This window comes from Simochromis diagramma, unplaced genomic scaffold (genome assembly GCF_900408965.1).
Source record: "Simochromis diagramma unplaced genomic scaffold, fSimDia1.1 OVJJ01000682.1, whole genome shotgun sequence".
In the NCBI taxonomy this organism is placed as follows: Eukaryota; Metazoa; Chordata; class Actinopteri; order Cichliformes; family Cichlidae; genus Simochromis; species Simochromis diagramma.
The window spans coordinates 597836-617817 of record NW_024387359.1 but is presented as its reverse complement, the minus strand read 5'-3'; the positions used below and the strand labels follow the sequence as shown (position 1 = coordinate 617817).

Below are 19982 nucleotides of genomic sequence, written 5' to 3'. Positions count from 1 at the left end.
CTGGCCAAGGCCAACCTGCATGGGAAACACTTAGAGGCTCATGTGGACACAGAGGAACTGCAGGCTTACAGTATGTAGGGATGCTCATTTTGGACTGTGTCTACAGGTCCAAAAACAAATCAATTCAAATCTGCAGGGTGCTGCTGCAAGCCCCTTTCTTCAGCCAATGTAAGGGCAGTGTGACTTTTGCACGGATGAAAAAGAGAAGACCTGGCAGCACCTTCTGGGACACTTACTTGCAAAGACCACGGTGTGTCCATTTGCAGCCGCTGCTCCACCTCAGCTGGAGTCCACAAACTATAATTAATATTTGATATTTATATTTCAGGCTGAAGTAGTTTTAAAATGACTGTGTCATTTAAAGTGGAAAAATATTACTGTGTGATATTTTTACAGCATTTCTGGGAAGTCGCCATTTTTTGTCCTTTGGCTAAAAAGGGTCAGGATTTTTAAGGATCATCTGAGGTTTAAACACCACAGCCTCCATGAGTATTGTTGCTAAACATACCCATTCCTTTATGAACAAAGTGCACCCATCTTCTAATGACTTGAGTTCCAGTAAGAGTATACATGTGAGAAAGCTCAAATCATCTGCTTTCTTGAACACGACAGTGAATTCACTCTACTGAAATGGTCTTCAGAGTCTAATATGCTATGTTGGATCTCAATACAATAAATGTATGCCACAAAGAATGAAGGCAGTTCTGAAGCTAAAAGCGACTCCAACCTGGTGCCAGCAATAATGAAGTCAGTGTATCCCAAATTAGTCCCAAATTAGTCCAGAAAACCTCATTAATAACTTTCTTCACAAGTAATCCTTTTTTAAAGTGAAAGTTCTTCTGATAACCTTTATCCTAAGATGGAACATTTCTATCGTCACAGGAGTGGTCTCTTCCGGGATGATTTATCTCAAATTTCTCTTCTGTATTTTTGCTTTGGTTTGTTTAAACATTTGATCAACTCCTCTCCTCTCTGATTTATAGGTATTTAGACAGCTGGGAAGTAACTGGATAATTTTCCTTGTCCTGGAAAGTCTGGACTTCATTTTTAAAGTTCCATTGAGTTAAGATGTAATGAAATGGGTTGATTGCTTAGCATTTTTAGCAGCGGTATCAAAGGAAACCATTGTTTTTATGTATAAGTGACACAAGCTGCTCAAATTCAGGAAAAGTCAGAGCTCATAAAGAAGCAGACTGCTTGCATTCCTAGCATGGTTACTCAAACCTGGGCGGAGAGCGTGAAAAAGAGCAGGCTCTGCCCATGCTACCATCACTGAGCACATTTTTAAGCAAAAATCTTGATGTACTGGACTTCTTTCTCATGTAAATATGTGTAAGTGTCCACTCCAGAATACTGGGCTTGTTCAGTAAACTGGGATTCAGCAGTTCTTTCTCTTTCAGATCTGAAATGTGACCTTTGTCCTTATAGGAAAAAATATTGTTTTTACACGAAGACATACCTAACAACCCATATGCACATACTGGACTTTGGAACCTCAGTAAGAAGAACGTGGAAAAACATTTTGTTTTTATTTAAAAAATACAGGGTAACGCTCCACAAATAACACCCTTTAACAGGACAGAATCAGCACAGTACGAGTTCATAGATCCACTGAAGCCCCTGGTTTCTTCATCAGTGCAACAGAGCGACCGAGAAAAATGCAGTGAATGTGCTGACTGAGCCTCTGGATTGTGTTGTCATTGCCGATTTAGGCTGCTCACCACCACATTTGACCTGCTAAATTTGGGGAAATTGAAAAAAAATGTAGTTATTGTCCTACATGTTACATCCTTTCATGAGTACACAAAGCAAAATCACACAAGTACCTCATTTGTTGTGCTTTTTGTAGATGGCAATGTATTCCTGCACATCATCAGGGGATCCCAGGACCACGGGTACTCTCTGGTGGATACTCGTGGGCTTGATGTCTAAAACGTTCATGGCTCCAATAGTGGCCATGCCTCCTGCCTGCTCTATAATGAAGGCCATGGGGTTGCATTCATAAAGCAGCCTCAGCTGAAAAGCAAAACAAAACAGTAGTGACATGATAAGAATATGAAGTATCAGAAAATCTTTCTCTTTTATTTTTTAAATGACCATTTCTAGAAGCTCCACCTCCTCACCTTGCCCTTGGGGCTCTTGACATTAGCAGGATATAAAAAGATTCCTCCGTACACCAAAGTACGATGAACATCTGCCACCATTGAGCCAATATATCGACTGCCATATGGGGCAGAGCCATCCTGAAAACAAGTAAATGTAGAATTTATGCTTAGATTAACTTCATATTACTCCTCAATGCAGCATTAGAGATTGACCTTTATGGTGGTCAATTCCACATTAGGATTCTCATTTATTTATTTTATTGGCTTTACCTCTGGGAATTTCTTCTTTTGTAGGTACTCGGTCACATCTGGATAAAAGTGCTGTGCATATCCTTCATTCAGACTGTAGATTTTTCCCTTTTTCTTTATCTTCACATCTTGGTCCACCAAGATGAACTCGCCAATTGCCTGGAAAACAGAGGGAAAAAAAGCAGTATACTGTCTTATATACGCACGGTCAGGTGACAGTTCTGACGACATCTATTAACTTACAGGGTCGAGCATGAAGCAGTTCACTCCCTGACCAGTGGACAAGACCATCATGGTGGCACTGCCGTACAGGGCATAACCAGCTGCTACAATGTTTCTTCCTGGCTGCAGAGCATCCTGCTCAGACGGCTCCCCACCTGTGGTCTATGTGGAAAGATATCAAAAACTTTAAAGTTATTATTGGAACCACAGGCTATCACATATTGTTAGGACAGGTAAGGACAAGGACACCTTACTGGCAGCGGTATAAACATATGCCCTCTTGTTATTTAGTTCTCAGTTAACCCTGGGACAGCAATGTGTGTTGATCTGGTACTGAATTGGCTGTTATGTTTATGGTATGTCAGCATACTGAGTACATTTAATTCTCTGACGACCAATTATTTCTCTGCAAAGATAAATGTCATTCGAATTGTTGTTAGTTCACTCAGGGCTGATCGGGACACCGCTCTACAGTGTTGAACAACAACAAGCCGATGTGCTTGGAATCTGCATGCACTACCAGCATCACTGACCTTTTTGTAGATGGCGAATATTGTTCCTATGGAGACAAGACAGTCGATGTTGGAGGAGCCATCGAGCGGATCAAAGCAAACGATGTATTTTCCCTGTCAGGTGAGAAGAGGATTTTTTTTATTCTCAAAGTAAAAGAACACATATTAGACCTATCCAGACATAAATATACATCTACAGGTGTGAGTCCACATACGCTGTTGTCCGGTTCCACAATGATGGCCTTCTCATCTTCTTCTGAGACCAGCACACAGGAGGTGAAGGAAGACTTGATCATGTTGATGACTAGGTCATTGGAGAGGACATCCAGCTTCTTTACTTGGTCCCCTGTCACGTTGGTGCTCCCAGCAATGCCATATCTTCAAAGCACAAATACAAACTATTCACTCTGAAGCTATTTAAGAACTCAATAAAATAAATATGATAACAATATTCTATTATGATCTATTATCTGCTTGTCCTCTGCCCCAGGTGGATTTGTGCACACTTGTGCAAGGTTTACCTTTGGCCTGGGGTTAAGTTAAAACTGCTTTATTGGATTGCATGCTGCAGTGCATGTAGCTGCACTAAAGCCAAATATCAAAAGATAATTAAACTGTACAGTATATTCAATAAGAAAAATAAATAACCACTGGTTGCAGGGCTAAACGGTGAAAACTTCCTGAATATTCAGAAGCATCTGGGGGTTTTTTTTGCTACCTTTCAGAGTCTGAATAAAAAAAAAGAATGTAATACTCACAGGTTAGCAATCCCAGCCTTTCTGACAGCAGTGGAAATGGCTTTGACAGCTGTGCAGATGGAGTTGAGCAGGTTTGTCAGTTCGCCTGTTCCTTGGGCCTTTCTGCCTTCCTCCAGAACAAACCTGGTGAGGGTCTGCACATTGGTATCAAAAGCTCCTTTGTCAGACATGTTGCTGTCAGGCGTGGGACTGAGACCTAATGCCCTGAGTGAAACAGGTAAGTGTTTCACCGAAGTTTAAAAAGGGTGGACTGTAGATAGGGGTAGGGACCGGGGTGTGCAACTCTTCTAACCAATCACTAGTGTCCTTTCTGATGCTGGTTGGATCACTTCTGTGACTGTGGGTTTGAAGAGCAAAGTTCAAAGATAGTGAACATTTTAGTTTTTTTTTATCAGCATGCACAACTCAATATTTTAAAGTGGATTTCAGTCTCAGTGCAACTTGATTTTGTTTAACTGCATTCATTTCACTGAAGTACGTAACTGCACTCAGATCTTTTAATAGAAACAGCTAAGCTTTTCAGCACCAAGCTCATTTCATTTACAGATGCTCTTTTAAACCGACCATGTATTGTCTGTAGTTTTGCCCCTGTCAGTTTGTGAGATTTAATAGACTTCTGTTACTCAGAAACCTTCAGATCATTATAGAAAATCTGGTGAACACCTTACACCGGATCAACGAACTCAGCACTTTCAAGCATGTAAACATGTTTTCCCTGCGTGATCCTGAAGAGGTGCAAAGTTCAAATGATAGGACTCATTGTACGAGGCAATCTTACCTGACTTCTGTGTTAATTTTTGATGGGTTAATACAACTATGTACGAGAAAATAAACAGTCACATTTATTCACATGAACTGGTGGAGTGTGTCAGTGTGTCTCTGCATGCAGATAATTAGGTTATGGTAGTTTCTGTCTGTGAAATCATCAAACTTTTTAAAAAAGTTAAAGGACTCCACACAATCAATGGTGCTGCTTGAGTTAAGCTGACACAAAACGAGTTAGAGAGCTGTTTCACAAACCAAAGTTAAACTTTGGACTTAAAAGATAGCAGGTAGGATAAAAAACCTCCAGTGTAATGTAATGTGAGGTGGGTAGTAACATGCTGCAAGCATTCTTTCAAGTCAATAAATTATTTAAAAAAGGCAAACACAAAAAAACAAGAGGTTTCAGAGAGACTTTTTAAGGCTAGCGTGTGAGAAAACTATGCAGCAGGCGCTAGACACCTTGTCCGTAAGCATCAGTCAGTTAATCCATTTGGGGGGATATTTTTCGCATGGGAATACCTCAAAAACGCCGCAGGAACAACTTTGGACTCAAAGTGTATTAGAGTGCAGGATGGATTGCTGCACCATGTCCACATGATGTCGCAGTTCAGCTTGAAAATGTGGAATGTCTGGTAAAAGATATATTCCATAAGAGCTCTCTGGTGCTCCGAATCGATTAAACTTTCAGCACTATTAAAACAGCTCTACAAACAGCACCACCCTGCAGGATGTAAGAGTGACTTATTTTTAGCAGGTGGCAGGTGCCATTATCCCAAGCCTACAGTTAAATATATGGAAACTTCATAAAAATGACTGTTTAACTTTATCTGCCGGTTATGTCACTGGGAAAAAAATAATAACTCAGGTAATTAGTTCGGTAATTACTACCCCTGAAACCAGATTCTGAGACCGAAATGATGTGGTGTTTATGCTGTGTAATCGAGTCAACAGAAGAAAGCGCCTCATCAATATTTTAATGACTGATTCCCGTGAGCATCTGCTGTGCGCGTCGACAGCTCTGCGCGCATGCGCGGTATGCATCTCACAGATGCAGAGGAAAAGTTCGTCTAATGTCGAAAAATTATTGAGAAAGGAGAAAAGGGGGGAAAGCGGTCTTGTTAGCGTCAAAAATACACGTTTAAAAAAACACGTGCCAACTGATAAGGTAAGCTGTTAATAATATTCATAATATTTAACTTTGCATCACACGAGCATGTTGTATTTGTCCACCTCCTCTCCGAATGCACAGGTGATTTACTTCTTCTCATGTTAAGCAAACAGAGGCTAACTTTTTATAACACGACGGAATAAAACATTCAATTTGAAGTAAGGAAGGAGGAAGGGCTGCAGTCATCTGTCAATTTATAAAAAGTTCAAATATTAATATTAGTTTATATTTATCATACAAAGTTTTACCCTTTATTAATAATCGCTTGGCACTTTTGTCAGTGAGAAATGTATGGTGGCCCTGAGAGGTCAAACGCACTGCAATTGAAGAAAACACCAGCAAATTGAAAAATGCTGCAAAAAGGCACAAAACCCAACGGAATTTCTATAAAACACAAGGGAAAATGCCACAAAAGCTAAAAAAAAAAAGCTTCAGCTAGAATTAAAAAAATAGACACAAAGCTGGAGTTATTCTGTCCTTGCTGCACAGTTGCATCTACTTCGCTCATTCTCTCCCCCTTGCTCTCCTGTTATTACTTCAAACATGAAACTGATCAATGATCAGCTGATCGGCTTTTCTGCTGCAAGTCCCGTCTTTCTTGTTTGTTTATCGCCCACTTTGCACTAGCAAGAGGAGACCAGTGGATAAACAACAGCAGCACGTTTAAGCGTGATAAGCTGTTGTTAGAATTTATTTAATATTACTTTCTAGTATCAGCTGATGTTTGCTGGAGCCACAGCTGTAAAAGCTGCTGGTCATGATATCCGTTTGGATATGTGGTGAGAGGGAAACATGAAGATGAAACCAGGAGATGCTCTTATTAAATCATCAGAGCTGAACAGGTGATGGAGAAACAGGTTTACCTTTTAGGTGACATGAATGAGTTGAAGGGAAGTTATGAACTGTTTCTGAGAGACAAATAACACCAGGGATCCTTTGTAGCTGACAGCTGGTAACTGTGCAGGGGCGGGTCTAGCAAAGTTTTGTTGGGAGCCAGGTTGGGCATTAACAGGGAAAGGGGGGCACAAAGAAATATTTTTCTTTGTTATGTCATTTAAAAATTTTGAATAAATAATTATCTGAATCTTACAAAAAAAAAGTGGTCATCTGATTACATGTATTCAATTCAATTCAATTCAATTCAATTTTATCTATAGTGTAAATGTATAGAATCCATTATTGTATATAGTAACTAATAAGTCTAATATACACCCTAGTAAGCTATAGTACTTTTTCCTTTGGGAAGGTACCATCTGTGCAGTCTGCAATTCTGCTGAAGAAAGATATTGAATCTATTTAATTACTGTAGAAAAATAATTGATTTCTGTGCATTTGTTTTACACTTGCATTAAATTAAAGTTGATTACATCGATTAAGGGGGTGGTTCCCTAATATTTTTGCTGGGAGTTGGCAACCCTATTTGTTAGTTAGGTAAGTACTCTTTAAAATACCAGAATAGGGAGGATGGTGTAGGTTTAAATTTATTAGATTGATCAGTGTTGCTGAACTATAAAATGTTTTGGGTGGAGTGTATTTTGTGCATAAAGGTATAACAGAATAGCTTCAGTCTCTTGTTTTTTAAAACTTGAGTATGAACTTATACAAAATGCAGCAAGATATTTATAAAAAAACTGTTTTATTGATTACAAAATACGCTATATCGGATTCATACCGGTATCGGCAGATATCCAAATTTATGATATTGGAATCGGTATCGGACATTAAAAAGTGGTATCGTGCCATCTCTAGTTTGTAGGGCTTTTCCTTTTTGCTGGTGGCTGCAGTCCCCTATCCAAACCTATCTGCTCCTGTGTGAAAAAGTAATTGGCCCTGTTGTTAAATCACGAGTTAACTGTGATTGATAACATTTTGTGGATAGCACTAGCCTCAACCGGTCCTGATTACTGTCAGACCTGTTGAATCAGGAAGTGACTTAATTAGAATCTGTCTGAAAAAATGAAATATGCTAAAGGATCTTAAAAATCAACACATCTCGCTACAATTTAAAGGAACAAGAATAGATGAGAAGCAGAGTCATTGATATCTATCAGTTGGGCAAGGGTTATAAAGCCATTTGTAATGCCTTGGGACTCCAGCAAACCACAATGAGAGCCATTATCCAAAAATAGAGAACATTTTCAACAGTGGTGAATCTTGGCAGGAGTGGCAGGGCTACCAAAATTACTCCAAAAGTGCAATGACAACTCAACCTGGAGGTCACAAAAGAACCGAAAACTGCACGCCTCACTTCCCTTACTTAAGGTAAGCGTTCATGAGTCAACAATAGGAAAGAGTCTGGGTAAAAAGGGTTTCCATGGAAGAGGTCCAAGGAGAAAACCACCGCTGACTAAAAGGAACACAAAGGTTCATATCACATTTCTCAAAATGTTTTTGCAAGACTTTTGAGAAAGTATTCGGTGGACTGACGAGAGAAAAGCTGAACTTTTTGGAAGGGTTGTCTCCTGTTACATATTTTGTAAAAATAATACAGCATTTCATGAAAAGAACATCATACCAGCAGTCAGACATGGTGGTGGTAGTGTGATGATCTGGGGCCATGAATTCTGCTCTCTACCACAAAATCCTGAAGGAGAATGTCCGCCCATCATCGATTTGTGCCATGATGCTGATGCACACTGAGGTTATGCAGCAGGACTAGTCAAAGTCTGGACTTAAATCCAATTGAGATGCTTTAATGGGATGTTCATGTTAAAAAAAACAAAAAAAAAAAAAACTCTAGTGTGACAGAATTTAAACAACTCTGCAAGGAAGAGTAGGCCAAAATCCCTCCACATTCCTCCACAGTGATGTGAAAGAGTCATTGCCACTTATCACAAATGCTTGATTGCAGTTCCTGCTGCCAAGGGTGGCACAACCAGTTATTAAGTTTAGGGCAAGAACTTGTTCACACTTGTTCACAATAAAAAATAAGAAAAACAAATAAATCCTGAAGGGAGCACCTCGAGCTGTAGAATGACGATCCGTTCATTCTACAACTCGAGGTGGATCTACCACGTGGCTTCTCAGTGGATAACACAAAAAGACTGAGAAGTCCAGCAACCTCAGATTAGCCACAGATGAGTCAAGTCAGATGAACCAGCTGTAGAGATAAAGCCCTGTGATGGAACAGGCTGTTACAGAGACCCACAAACACTTGAATCAGCAGATGATTAGTCAACCTTAACTCCAGCCAGAGAAAACTGTAATTTATTTCATAGTAATACCATTTTCATTGGTTCTGCAAAATAAACAGTATTTTTCAGATTGTTTATGTCTCAGTAGTATGCAAATAGCAACTTGTCTGTGTTTTTGATGTTTAGTTTGGATTGACTTTGTACACACCAATTTACTTACACATTTGCTGGGCTTCACATTAGTTTTGACTCTTTCGGGGTATCAAGTTCTAAAAAATGTAGAAAAATGCAGGCAGCTTACAAAAAAGATATCAAGTTGTTAAATCCTCCTTTTCCAACTCCACTTGGCTTGCTCCTCACATAAGTCATTATTTTATGCATGTTAATTATAAATGCTATATCAGATTATATTATATTAGAGTAGATTGTTGTATTATATATATATATATATATATATTAGATATAGATTTCGGTAATTCTTTAAACTGACTTTCTATGAAGGGAGAAGAAGAGAGGAAGCCTTCTCAAAACACCAGCATGCTGAGAACCGAAAGGTGCTTATCAATGAAAATGTGATAGGGGATTGCAATGACAGTGTGTTGAGGCTAAGCCCCATCCTCCTGTAGTTGTGCAGAAATAACTATGTCTCAGTATTGCATTTCCTTTATGCAAGCACTGTAATGTTAGCTGTTATCGACTGTCAGACCTTGGATGAGAGAGAGAAGGAGCTCATACGAATGAGACAGCGACACCAAGGTTCAAAGTTAATTTGATGTGTTTTTCTTTTATTTGCAGACTTATTCAAAGTTTAGACTGAATGAAAAAGGAATTAAATCATTATTGAGATATTCTGAAACACGTTCAAGGTTTTTAAGTCCTGAGGAATATGTCAGGTAATGATAAATGATATAATTACCACTAACCCAAATGCTATAGAGTCACAAAAATGTTTGTAATTTGTACATGCTTCTGGAAGTAATGCATGAAATGTACTTTTTGATAATAGGGGTTGTATGATGGAATTTATTGCATTTCCAGCTTAATGCATTTAACATTTACTATTTAAATATAGTTATAGGTTAGAATTGTGTTGTCCTAGGTATTTTCTTTGCTTTTATATTCAGTGGCTAAAATACTTGGAATATGTTTGTGGTTGAGAAGTCCTGCCAAGAGAATGGTTGGGCATTTACAGGGAGAGTTGCAGAGTAATTATAGAGTGGGCTCAGTCTATGTAGAGAGAGACATACCATTGGGAGAGAAGTAACTACTGAAAAAAGTGTCTGCAGGATTGGTAGACACTCCTCTCTCCCTCCTCCCCTTGTGGGACAGGCTCAGAGAGATTAGAGTCAGAAACATTTTGAAGTGAAGGAAGGCTTGAGACTCAGAGAAAATGGTCACTGATCAACACATACTAAGGTAAGGAAAGAAAAGGGAAGAGTATATAGCCTAAAGCCTTCAAGATTTTACTGTGTATTCATGATGATTCATGATGATTAAATGTTATTTAAAACTTAAATTTACAACAACTTCTTATTTTCTGTAAGATTTATTTATTGTATTTTTTTAAAAAGATTTTCCACCTTTCTGCATAATGTTTGGTCTGGATTTTTGCTGTTTTATTTTTATTCTTTTGCTTCCCTGACTACTCTTTTCAGAGAGGAAGATTAAAGTACAGCTGTCCAACTATTTAACAGGCCAAAGCACTGGTTCCCTAACCACCTTGAAATTGATTACAGTTATCAGTCTGAAGTGGACTGCATCAAGCGTGTGGACAGTTTCTGAGAAGCCGCCACCATTAAGCGACTAAGCCTAAAAAGGAGGCCCAGGGTGGCCGGCAGTAATGTGGACAAAACGCAGAGTGGCATTTCATCTAGTCAGTGGTATTCTGCAGAGTCCTTGTCATCATCTAGTGGTGATGATTCAAAACTACTGGGCATGTCCTCTGCAGCTCGAGGTAGACCACCTCTTCCTCCACCACATGGTTCCTTGTTGGATAATAATAAAAGAAATGAAAGTCTGGGAACCTCTCAGATACTAACTGAGCCAAAGCCTCAGCCAGCTGCACGATCTCTCTTCCAAAGTCAAAGCCCTGTGATGGAGAGGGCCTTTCTGGAGACCCACAAACCCTTGAATCAGGAGGTGACAAGACTTTCTCCACCCCAGCCCTATCCCCGTCGACGACTGGCCAGCTTCGGAGGTGTGAGCTCCCCTGGGTCACTCTCACCTTTCACTGGCCTAGGTGCATATAATCAGAACAACAATGGCAATAAGCCTACTGGCACTGGACCCGAGGTCCAACTCGGCTCATCCCTGGGCAGTAGAGGCAGCACAGGCTGTCTGAGAGTAAGTCCACAGAGCTCAGGTAGAACAACTCCAGTTACCAGTCTTGGCCCCATGCACCTGCAACATGTCCGTGACCAAATGGTGGTTGCGCTACAAAGACTGAAAGAGTTAGAGGAGCAAGTGAAAATCATCCCAATCCTCCAGGTAAAGATCTCAGTCCTTCAGGAGGAAAAGAGGCAACTAAGCTGTCAGCTCAAGGACTTGATTGAGAGAGAGAACGTCAATGATGTAACCTGGAACAGCCCGTATACCATTGAAGGGTCTGAAATTGAGATCAACAGAAATACCAAAAAAGATCTTGAAGTTAAAAGTAGCTGCACAGATCTGAAGGAGGTTGGGCGATTGACCAAAGACATGCAAGAACTGGAAAGGTCCATCAAAGTGGGACAGTTGGGAACATTGCATGAAAAATGTAACCCTCTTCATGACAAAACATTTAAGTCAGTCGCTGTGGGAACTGACAACGATATGGATATCATCTTGTCTAAGCCACCAAAAGAAAACAAATATGCATACACTGAGCAGGTAGAGATGAGGTCCATTGCAACAGAAGTATCTGAAGTCAGTCTGGGAATTTACACAGAACAGGAGGCAGAGCGTGATGCCCAAGAATTAATAAACAGTGCCTTAAAGGAGAGAATTTGTCACTTAGAAATAGAGTTGAAAGAATCAGCTCTGGAGACGGAGTTGATTCGTCTGAAACTGGAACTTCAGGCTGCAGGAGCCAGGAACCGGGTTGACAAGGCCTGCTGTGCCAGACCGTCCACTGTAAGCATAGGCTCAGATGCAAGGCCACACACCAAAAGCCAGGGAGTGGGTAATCACACAGAGCTCAGAGATGCTTCCACAGGCGAGGAAAAGGAGGTAAAAACTGTAGGAGTATCCTGTGCACCTATGATGAGGAGTATTTGCACAGGACTGGATGTACCCATGAGCCTCTGGGAGGTCAGGGAGCGAGTGGAGACCAGCGACAAGGCTGTGGAAATGCACGTTTTTACAAACACACAAGGAGTTGGGACAGAGATAAGGGTGTGTGATGCAGAAAGCAACACAGAGGCGCCACTGGCAAATCTGAGGTCCAAGAAAGAGTATTGTTCAGTGGCTTGTGGGGATTGTTCTGTCGATGTGACCATTTGCGAGGCAAAGGAAGCAGTTTCACAGTGTATGACTACAGATCGAGTCAGAGGAGTTGAGCTCGGAATCATGGTATCACCCCAAACAGCATCGCAGCGTACCAACACTGTATGTAGTTCAGTGTCTCGCTTTACCAACACCAAGCACGCCTTCAGCACTGACTCCAGCACGAATACGCTCCTCAGCACCCAAGACAAGCACACCAACACCACTCACACTTCAACTAGGACAGTATCTGTAGGCAATAGGGTCCGAGATGTCAGATGCACCACAGAGACCCGAACAATCGGTGTAGGAACTGCAAATGCAGTAGAAAGTATTTCAAAGCAAACGCCAGAAGCGGTCACCAGGGTAACTCGAGACACTGGAGTTGGATTCACAGACATTAATGAGAATTTTCTAGTTGGACTGAAAACTCGAAATATGGCATCCGGACCGTCTCATCTACCTGACCCTGTCAAAACAAAGAGTGTTGGTGTAGGGGAAGGGCGGATAAGGGATTTTTCAGTTTCATCCAGGACACCTGGACAGAATTTCCAGAAACCTGCACAGTTACAGTGGGACCATGAGCTGAACCATTACATCGAGAAGTTGCAGAGGCTCCTCAGCATGGAGCATGGGGACCTGCTCACAGAGGACTGTCCTGATCATAACAGTGGCCAAGGAGATCCCAGCTCCTGCAATAGAAAACCTATGGCACAAGGAGAGACAGACATCCACATGTTCAGTTCTCAACCAGCAGGTAACACAGCAAACCAAAAACATTGATTCTTCATAAAACATTTGCAAAGCTGGTACCAAATTTCCTGGTAATTTATTACTATACATTCTGAATAGGTTGAACAGTTTGCGCTTGTATTACTTGCATTATTGCTGTCATTTGTATAGAATGACATAGCTCCAGATTTTTACACATTAAAAAAAACCCTTTATCTACACAAAGTAGGTGATGCAATTAACATTTTTTTTCAAATCTGCAATATTATGTTTATACGTTTCTGTCTACTATTATCTTACTTTCATGCAGCAAACAAAGACTCTCAGTCCCAGTCTCAACTTTCACTTGTCTCCTCTAAGTGTGACAAAGCAAATGCAGGACTGTGTCAACAGAGCAGTAATGATTCAGAGGTGAAAAGAATGATTAAAATGATAGAACAGCAGACGTCCTCTGGTTTACAAGGTAATATTTTTATTTATTTATGTTTAGTTATAAATCCAAATCCTTTTTTTCATGAGATATTTAGTAAATGTCCAGTTAGTAGGAATTTTGTCTCAGTGAAGGAAGTTTAAAAATCTTTTAGTATAAAAATATTTTATTTTGAAGCCACTCCCGGCGCCCAGTTTAAACTTGAACTAGGTTCAGGGGAAGTGGCTGGCTTCAGCTTGGCAAGTTCCCTTTTTGAGGGATGCATTTGCGATGTGTGGAATGATATCTGGTTTTGGAAGACGTTGTGTGCCACATAGCACTTTGTGGCTTAAGATCTAAAATTGAACTGCTTTGTGGGAGGAGCTGGTGTAAAAGAATGCTTTCTCTTTTCCACCGAGGCTTTTAGATGTGAACGAATGCATAAAGAATCGTGTGTTTTCATATACTCTGAACGTGACCTAGCTAGCCTTGTAACTGTTTTGCTATACATGCATTTAATGCAACATACTGTGTGATTTGTGTTAAGAATAAAAGTGCTTTGTGCTCATTTCTAGACAGGTCAGATAATGCTGGTAAGCCAAGGAATGTAATAAAGAAACAGAATGGTAACCAGTGCTGTAGTAGCAACAGGCAGAGCATGAAGTTTCTGGGTGTGACTACAGGGTAGGTGTCTAATGTCTAAACAAATGTTTTATTTCTGAAATGATGGATGTGGTATGTTCATAGATACTAAGCTCTTGTTTTATTGTCCTTAGGCTGGACCCAGTGTCGAATTATGAGCATGATGATGTGGACAGAAAGATAAAAAGAACATTTAGGGAATCTCCTCAAGATGTTGCCCAATCACGAAAGGAAAAAGACAACAAGGGATCAAAAGGAGCTGCGAGAGTGTATACACAGCAGAGGTAATCTGGGAGAAGTCTAAAAGGGTTCAAAGCCAATAAAACTGCAACAATAAAAAGCTTCGCAACAGCAGTCTGCATTACTGTGGGAGTCCTTTCAAATCTGAACTGACATCTAGTAACCAATAGAATTTGGTTATTTTCAGGCGTAGGATGAGCGAACGGATGTTTTTTGCTTGTCAAGCCTTAAAGACGCACCTGAGTGATGACACAGCTTTATCCAACAGGGAAATGGTATGTTTTGTTTTACTATATTCAGTATGAGAGCCACTGAAAGTCACCACGGGCCTTATTTGTCTGTACGTGTTTTGATTAGCATGGGTGTGGAGAGATGCTGGGCCATGGTGGTTGAAAGTATGTCATTTCTAAAGAAGTATCCTTGCCATTGGATATGAAAAGAATTCCTCAGTAGAAGAATTTTTAGCCATATCATTTGCTTCAACTTGAGAATGTTTTTCTTTCTAAGTGAAATAGACTACTCACTTTCACAGTAAAATGCAAAATAGGTAAGAAGAAGTGGAATTCAAGGGAAGTATATCAGCAAGGTAACTCTTGACAGCTTCCATTGTGAAAGCTGAAACACTAAAAAGAATAACAAGAACTCTCGACATGCCTTTTTATGTTTGAAGTAATGACAGATTCCTCTTCTTTTATGATGTCTTTTATAGAATTGTTGCTTTATGCTGTTTGTCTGTCTTCTTTCATTCACATCCCTGTAATTATGGGAGGATTGTGTCTATTCAGTCCTGATTGCTCTACTAAACTAATGTTTAAAAAAAGAAGTGCTGTTTTTGCATATATAATGCATCCTTTTTTCCTCTTGCAGCAGGACTGTCTGCACACACTCCAGCAAGAGTGGTTCTCTGTGTCCAGCCACAAGTCAGCATCTCCTGAAACTGTAGAGGACTACTTATCTACGTTTCAGGCCATTTCACCTTCAGTATTGCAGTACATAGTTAATATGGCTGACGGCAATGGAAACACAGCTCTACACTACAGTGTTTCTCACTCGAACTTTGGCATTGTGAAGAAATTGCTTAATCCAGGTACATCACCACACCACCCCAAGTACATATTGTTTTTCTCTGTCCCTCTATGTCACGAGAATCAAGTTTATTTCTTTGCAGTCTGGACATGCTTAAAACAAGATTACAGACAAATTATGCTGCCAGGGCTTTTTTTAACTTCTACAAAATGCCGCAAGAGTTGTCCTTTTAATTTGAATCTCCCAGCAAATCAGAGAAACAAGCAAGTTCACAGTTTTTTAGGGTGGAAACGCCTTGTGTAATTCAGCTGTACCACTCAGAAGCCCATGTATAATCTGGATTTGTCATATCATATGAACATCTTAGTATTCTTTCTAATAGCCACTAGGTGGCGAAAATACCAGCAGCAAGCGAATTCTGTGTGTGGTAAGATACAAAGTGCTCCTGTCAAAACTGGAAAATATTGATAAAAAAGAAGACCCTGGTTTCTTAAACCAGCATGGGCAATAGAATACATTTTTGACTGCTGGGTAGCTGATAAATGAGATGGGGTTTTTTTGGGAAAAGCTTGGAAAATACGATTTTTTTTTTAAATAAGAAATTATGTGCTGGAGATTGCCTTTTGAAAATCATAATGGCTTGTTTCAACCATTTTTCCAGCTGTGAATGAGTATGAAAGGGATCGAAAGGCAGAAACACTATTCTGGACAGTCACTTAATTATTTAGTTTGTCAGGACAGTTTGATATTTGCACTGGGTGCCCGACTGAACAGCTTCTGTGTATGTATATCACTCAGAATATATATCTCTAAGCGCCAGCCTTTTTCTGTGAATCTATATTGCATAACAGTTTTGTCAATTTTAGTCACTCACCACAAAAGCTTATCTGGAACAGGTTTTCCTTACAAAATAAAACTTGGCATTTGTATGATTAAAACAAGTGTGAATTGTTATCAGTACAAAATAATATACATTCTTCTTCCTCTTGCTTGTTTTTTCCACTGCCATCCATTTGACCGCCAATCACTACAGAGGTGTGCAACGTGAATCAGCAGAATTCAGCAGGTTACACGCCCATCATGCTGGCTGCACTTGCTGCTGTGGATAATCCAGACAACATGAAAGTAGTCGAGCAGCTCTTCACTAAAGGAGATGTCAACGCCAAGGCCAGCCAGGTCAGTATGTTCTCAGGTTGTGGGTGAGGAGTGGTTAGCTGGCTCTCACATTACACTATAGTTTAAGTTTTTTACAAACTAGTTTTACAATTTTTTAAAAATTGCTGCAGCTCTCATGGCTTTCATTCAATGTGGGTATTGTCAAAATGATTTATTGCATCACTCAACCTACTCTCCTATGTGATGTCAGAAGATCAAACAGGAGGAACTGTGTGCAACTTTTTTATTTTAAAGCAACTTTCCTTATAAGATGATTGACTGATTTTAATCTTAATAATTTTTGGAGTTTATTTTATGTAGACAGATAAATGTAACTGCTTGCATAAATATAAATACAATGAAAACAGTCTTTCCTTTCTCTTTAGCTACTTAAAAAAAATCCTGCAGATATCACAGCACTGCCAAACAAACGCCTGATTATGTGCGTCAGAATTCCTCACAAAGTTGAGATCTGCAACTTGTCATTTTTACTGGATATGCACCTCTGAGGAAATGCTACATCCGAGGCTTGTTGGCTTAGCAACCGATGGCGCAGCTGCTGTGATATGCTGATACAGAGGAGCGGCCACACTCCTACGCGAAAAGATCAGTCCTAAGCCGACTTCCATTCACTGCATGAATCACAAGCTAGAATCTGCAATGCACGTTTAACCTTTTATGTTTGATTACATTTCCTGTGTCCAAAAGAAGAGAGAACAAACCACGAGACTGAGAACATTTTGCAAATAATTAAATTAAATGTAAACTTTCAAAAAGATGAAAATATTCATCCAGTGGCTACATTTGTGTTGTGTAGTTGAAATTCAGTGAATCAATATAAGAAAGAATAAATAACTGAGCTAGCTTCACAGTCCCGCTCATTTTTTTTCCTTTCCCCAGTCGTCTGCTGACTGTATCTTTATATTTGGAGATGTGTGACTCAGTATTACTTGCCCTGTTTCTTCCTGTGTTTGACTCCTGCCTTCTGCTGCCCAGGCCGGTCAGACGGCTCTGATGCTCGCTGTGAGCCATGGCAGGATGGACATGGTGCAGGCACTCCTGGCACAAGGGGCGGAGGTCAATCTCCAGGATGATGAGGGCTCCACAGCGCTGATGTGTGCAAGCGAGCATGGCCACGCTGACATTGTTAAACTACTGCTGGCACAGCCGGAGTGCGATGCCACCCTGACTGACAGTGTATGTGAGTCATTGCCTCTACTTTGCAGCTTCTGTGAGCCCGGTGGCCTCAAGCTGTGAAGCAGAAGCGCTCTTACTTTGTTTTAGATATTATATTACAAAAGCAGAGAGTAACCATTTGTTACAGAAGACACATTCAGTGTGTCAGGAGAAAACAAAAGGGATAGAAATGGTATGTAATTAAATATACTGAGGCTGTTTATTTTCTGTCTGTTATTGTGCGATAAACAACAGAAGCTCTTGTGGTGTATTTTGTGCGTAAACAGGATGAAAGCACAGCCATGTCCATCGCATTAGAGGCAGGACACAATGACATTGCAGTGCTTCTTTATGCTCATGCCAACTTCTCCAAAGGACACGCAGGGGTATGTGAGTCAATTTTTACATTAACACACAATATAAATGTGTTTCTGCATCTTTTTTTACATTGTATGCATTTTGGTGTTTGTGTGTTTCTTATCAGGCAACTGGTCGTCACAGTGGCAGGTCTCTTTCTTCTTCCAGTGATAGACACGTCTTTGAATGATGGGATCCCCCCAAACTCTGATTTGATGCTACATGAAACTTATTTTCAGATGATTCAATATCAAAGCCCACATTGTGTATAACTTTGTCAGTTTCAATCTTATCAAGAGAATTCAGTTGAATATTTATCTGTCATAATTCAGCAGTTGACAAAGTGCTTTTCATTATCTAGTAGCACGGTATGCATACATGTGTATAAGATAACACTGGTAATTTCATATTTCATGCAACTGAATGTGTATTACAGTAAATTTAATATAGTGCATGTGTGTATATTTAAGGAGAGCATGCAAAATTATCCAAAGTCCCCAAGTTAAGATGCACTTCAGCTGTGATGCTGTGTTAAATGGAAATAAAAGTAGATTGCAATGATTTGCAAATCATTTCAACCCATTTTTTTTTATTGAAGGTGGAACATAGAACACATGTCAAACCTTTTATTCTTATTTTTAAATCAGGTTATTTTGAATTTGATGGCCAGAACATATCTAAAAACTTTGGCACAGGCCATGTTTAACACTGCGGGGCATCCCCTCTTCTTTTAGCAACACTCTGTAACGTCTCTTTGTAACATCTGGGAACTGAGGAGACCAGCTGCTAGACCCTCTGGCAGAGGAGAATTGTCTCATTCCTGTCTGATAGGCGATTCTAACTGCTCAACAGTTGTGTGTTGTCTTTGTTGTACTTTTTGTTTCAGCATCCAAACTCTTCTATGAAGCCATGCTGCTGCAATAGATGCACTAGCATGGTCTCAGCATATGAAGTATGCTAAGATCATATCAGCAGCAAAGACATTACATATTTTCCTCTAAAACCTGTACATACCTTTCAGCACTGATGGTGCCCTTTCAGAAGTGTTTCATAGATACTAATGTCAAAAACCATCAGAGATTCAGGCTTTTGAGCTGCGTGCTGATAACAAACCAGACGATCCTTCTGATCTTTAGTCTGGAGGATGCAGCATTTATGTTTTCCAAAAAATCTGACCACAGAACAGCTTTCTACTTTGCCTCAGTTCTCTTAAAATGAGCTTTGACCAGAGAAGACAGCTGCAATTCTGGATCATGTTCACATAGGGGTTCTTTTTTTTGCATGATAGAGCTTTAACCTGCGTTTGTGGATGGGACGGTGAATTGTGTTCACACACAGTGATTTCTGGAAGTGTTCCTGAGCCCATTCAGTGATTTCCATAACAGTGATTTCCATAACAGTGATTTCCGAACAAATCCACAGGCATCCACTATTGGATTTTCAGACTTGTTCCTTTCTGCACAGAGATTTCTACAGATTGCAGGAATCCTTTTATATACTGTAGATGATGAGTAAGTCTTCACAGTGATAAATATCATTCTGAAATTGTTCCATAATTTGTATCTTGTAGATACTTCCCATCTTCACTTCTGAGAAACTCTGGGTAACTAAGCTGCACTTTTTTACCCAATCGTGTTACTGACAAATTCTCAGTTAACCTTTTGTTCTTCCAGCGGTTTCTTTTTAGTATCTCTAAATTTCTGACCTCTTGTTGCCCATTCCCAACTTTTTTGAGTTATGTTGCTCCATTAAATTAAAATTTAAATAGTACATTTTATTTAAACATTTGATTTATTTTTTATGTACTATTGTGAAAAGTTATATGTTTAAGAGATTTGCAAATCATAGCTTTTTTATTTATTTGTTTATT

The 19982-nt window shown here is 39.8% G+C and overlaps 2 protein-coding genes across 10 annotated transcripts; one reads left to right on the top strand and one right to left on the bottom strand.

Moving 5' to 3' along the window:
- Positions 1-1631: 1631 nt before the first annotated feature.
- Positions 1632-4072, bottom strand: fbp1b (fructose-1,6-bisphosphatase 1b). Of its 2 annotated transcripts, none has more exons than XM_040007418.1 (8): positions 3847-4072; positions 3304-3466; positions 3110-3202; positions 2598-2738; positions 2376-2513; positions 2124-2243; positions 1827-2016; positions 1632-1737 (listed from the first exon to the last, which is right to left on the bottom strand). In XM_040007418.1, exons 1-7 carry the CDS (start codon positions 4014-4016, stop codon positions 1828-1830), a joined length of 1014 nt encoding a protein of 337 aa, XP_039863352.1. In that variant the 5' UTR covers positions 4017-4072; the 3' UTR covers positions 1632-1737; position 1827. The 2 variants fall into 2 exon arrangements, with proteins under 2 accessions (XP_039863352.1, XP_039863353.1); XM_040007419.1 differs by having other exon boundaries at positions 1632-1734.
- A 1537-nt stretch (positions 4073-5609) lies between these two features.
- On the top strand, positions 5610-18613 carry LOC120718716 (KN motif and ankyrin repeat domain-containing protein 1-like). 8 transcript variants are annotated; one of them, XM_040007363.1, is made up of 12 exons: positions 5611-5776; positions 9709-9806; positions 10569-13132; positions 13418-13570; positions 14092-14200; positions 14293-14442; positions 14586-14673; positions 15266-15485; positions 16458-16600; positions 17576-17776; positions 18043-18141; positions 18240-18613. In XM_040007363.1, exons 3-12 carry the CDS (start codon positions 10849-10851, stop codon positions 18300-18302), a joined length of 3510 nt encoding a protein of 1169 aa, XP_039863297.1. In that variant the 5' UTR covers positions 5611-5776; positions 9709-9806; positions 10569-10848; the 3' UTR covers positions 18303-18613. The 8 variants fall into 8 exon arrangements, with proteins under 8 accessions (XP_039863300.1, XP_039863301.1, XP_039863302.1 ...); XM_040007364.1 differs by lacking the exon at positions 9709-9806 and adding an exon at positions 9415-9467; XM_040007366.1 differs by lacking the exon at positions 9709-9806 and having other exon boundaries at positions 5610-5776; positions 15269-15485.
- The last annotated feature ends 1369 nt before the right edge of the window (positions 18614-19982 follow it).